The sequence below is a fragment of the Gekko japonicus genome, unplaced genomic scaffold (assembly GCF_001447785.1).
Source record: "Gekko japonicus isolate JY-2015 unplaced genomic scaffold, Gekko_japonicus_V1.1 scaffold1041, whole genome shotgun sequence".
In the NCBI taxonomy this organism is placed as follows: domain Eukaryota; kingdom Metazoa; phylum Chordata; class Lepidosauria; order Squamata; family Gekkonidae; genus Gekko; species Gekko japonicus.
In genome coordinates, this window is record NW_015167570.1 from 26,509 (window position 1) to 29,785 (window position 3,277).

Sequence of the window (3,277 nt, forward strand, 5' to 3'; positions counted from 1 at the left end):
TCAGGCCGATTGGATCAGTACCCTCTTTCGACTGGACCTTTTCATCTGTGCTATGTGATGTGATTAGCAACACAAACGTGTCTTCTGGAATCATGGGATTTCTGACTTCTTGTCATGGCAATAAGGCCCCAGCCCTTCTGCTGTTTGTAACTTGGGGGACAAGTCTCCCCGCGCACTGACAGTGCAGTCCGAAAGAGAGTTAGGCCCCTCTAAAGCCCCCTGACTTCGACGGACTGGGAAAGATGTGATTCTACTTCAGAGGGATGCCCCAATAAAGCTGGTTGATTTCAATGCGCTTGGAAGCATGTGAGGACTGCACGGCCAATCTAATTCTTCTGATTGCGTCTTAAGCCACAATGCATCCCTCAGTCTTCAAGATGTGTGTTATTTTAGCCGCCAAGAACTAAACTCGTGGAATGGTCCCTCTTGTGGAATGGTCAGGAAGGCTCCCACTCTCCTGGTTTCCCCAAAACGATGCGGAACTGAATGATTCAAGAGAGCTTTTCCTACACAGATAACAGGGTCGCCATTAGGGATGCCAGCCTGGGGGCTCCCCAGACTTGCAGCTTATCTCCAGGCTAAAGATATCGGTTCTCCTGGACAAAATGGATGCTTTGGGGGTGGACTCTGTGGCACTGGACCCTGCTGAGATTGCTGCCCTCCCCAGGCTCCATCCCCAAAGCTCCAGGAGCTTCCCAACCTGGATCTGGCACACCTGCCCCCCCCAATGTCCGTTGGTGGCCAGCGGGAACCTGGCAACCCTAGTAGCACTGCGCAAAATGACACACAAAGTTCCTTGGTCAAATTATTAGGGTCTATACTGCTGTGTATAGTTTGCTGTAAGTTGGATCTTACTATGTAATTTTGCTTCATTTAATGTATCATGCTAACAGTTTGCTTTGCTTCCGTTCTGTTCTTATATTTCTGGTTGGCTCTACAACCCAAATCCTAGTGCATTATTTGCTGAATAAGGGTGCCAACCTCCAGGCGACAGAGATAAGTCTACCTGGAGAAAATGGCTGCTTTGGAAGATGGACTGTATGGCATTATACCCCACTGAAGTCCTTCCCCTCCCCAAACTCTGCCCTCCTCAGGCTCCACCCCCAAAATCTCCAGGTGTTTCCCAACCCAGAGCTGGCAACCTGTTGATGTCATTGATTCACTTTGTGTAATCCACCTGGAGTCCCAGTGAGAAAGGTGGACTATAAATAATGTAAATAAAATTAAAATAAATAACACAGCTTGCTTCCCCTCTGGAATGGGCCCATCCCGAAAAAGGTCTACGCTCCCTTACCAGAAAATCCACGGGGTCATCTGGCCTGACCATGCAGCAGACGTTCAGCCCCTGCATCAGCGTGGGCATGACGTGCTTCATCAGATAGTTTCTCAAGGGAATGGACTGAGCCTCCAGCAGCTCCTGTTCCTGCCGCTTCACCTCCTCCAAACGTTTATTCTAGCAGGGAAACACAGCAGGGGGAAATATTATGATACATATTCACTCTTGCACTCAATGTCGTTTACTGAATTCTCTCTTTGAGGGTCTCTGGGAAAGAAGGCAAATAACACAGAGTTTACAAAGTGTGCATTGAACATATACGTATGGGAGGCTATTGCATCTGAAATGATAAGATAAAGGCAGACAATTCCTTTTGCAGGGCACGTACTTGACGTCAGGCTCCCTGTTCCGGTTTCTGTTTGTTTATTTTCTCCGACTTCTATAATCCCAGGATGGCTTTTCTAACTGCACAGAATAAGGCTTTTTGTTTTCAGAAGTGTCATACTTCCACAAGTCTTCAGACCCTACTCCACTTTCATGCTAGCATAGGACATGACATAGGTTGTAAGCAATGTTCCCTCTAAGATGTGGGTTCTTGTGAGCAAAAATTCTACTTTGTGAGCTGCTGGCATTAAAGTTGTGAGCAAGCAATTTGGCTAAATTAGTTTGCTCTGGAGCCATCCTTCCTGAGCTAAGACAAAAATGTGTGAGATGGAGGCTCAAAAACTGTGAGCTAGCTCACACTAACTCAGCTTAGAAGGAACACTGGTTGTAAGGACATGTTCCTCGAACGAAGCCCAACTGAATAACATCAGCTTTCCTTCTAAGCAGGCTTGCTTAGGGTCACTTCTATAGAAGAGGAGGCAAGGTCAGGTTACAAAAGAGAGGTGGTCCCACTGTTCACCTTCCAAAGCATTCCCAATGAAAGAAAAAAACAAACCCATTTTTTTAATAACTGCTACTGAGTTTTTCTCTAGTTCCAGCTCCTGCCAACCTAGCAGTTTGAAAGCAAGAAATTGCAAGTAGATAAATAGGTACCGCTTCGGTGGGAAGGTAACAGCGTTCCGTGCGCCTCGGTGTTTAGTCATGCCAGCCACATGACCACGGAAACGTCTTCGGACAGCGCTGGCTCTTCGGCTTTGAAACGGAGATGAGCACCGCAACCCTAGGGTCGGATTCGACTGGCTTTCGAGCAAGGGAACCTTTACCTTTACTTTACTGAGTTCTTCAGATCAGTTCTAAATCAAAATAGAAGCTGCTAGAATGTAACATGCCCTGACCTGGGTAGCCCAGGGTAGTCCAATCTTTAATTTATTGATGTGATTAGTGTGTGTGTGTGTGTGTGTGTGCGCGCACACACACATGCCTGGAAGTCATGGTTGACTTCTAGTGACCCCTAGTGGGGCTTCGATATTCAGAGAGGTGGCTGGCTATTGCCTGCCCCTGCATCCTGGGCCCTGGTATTCCTTGGAGGTCTCCCTTCCAAGTACTTGCCAGGGTCAGCCCTGCTTAGCTCCCAAGATCTGACGAGATCGGGCTTGCCTGGGCTATCTGGTCTCAGGGCCAGGCTAGCCTGATCTTGTCAGATCTCAGAAGCTAAGCAGGGTCAGCTATGGCTAGCATTTGGACGGGAGACCACCAAGGAATACCAGAGTTGTGATGCAGAGGGAGGCAATGGAAAATCATATCCGATGGTCTCTGGCCTTGAAATCCCTGTGGGGTTGCCATAAATCACCTGCGACTTGATGGCAAAAAAGAAAAGCGTTATCTAACACATCGTGCGTATGCCAAACAGAACAACCATTGTCTGAAGGCTGCTTCAAACACAAGACTAGGCTTCCCAAGTCCCCCCCGGGGGGCAGGGAAACCCCCGCCCCAGAGGCTCGTTCCCTGGCGGCGGCGGATCGAGCCCCGGGGGGAATCCTACCCCGACGTGCGCGTCACCCGAAAGTGGTGCGACAATGCCGGGCACGCTGGGGGCGGGGCCACGGTCATCCGAGG

At 49.1% G+C, this 3,277-nt stretch overlaps 1 protein-coding gene across 1 annotated transcript in view; it reads right to left on the minus strand.

Annotated features, from left to right (window-relative positions):
• AK7 (adenylate kinase 7) overlaps positions 1-3,277 on the minus strand; it is a 56,342-nt gene that overhangs the window by 4,070 nt on the left and 48,995 nt on the right. Inside the window, exon 17 of the mRNA XM_015413851.1 lies at positions 1,295-1,453. Within this exon, the coding sequence (XP_015269337.1) occupies positions 1,295-1,453 (159 nt within the window). The remainder of the gene's footprint in view (positions 1-1,294; positions 1,454-3,277) is intronic.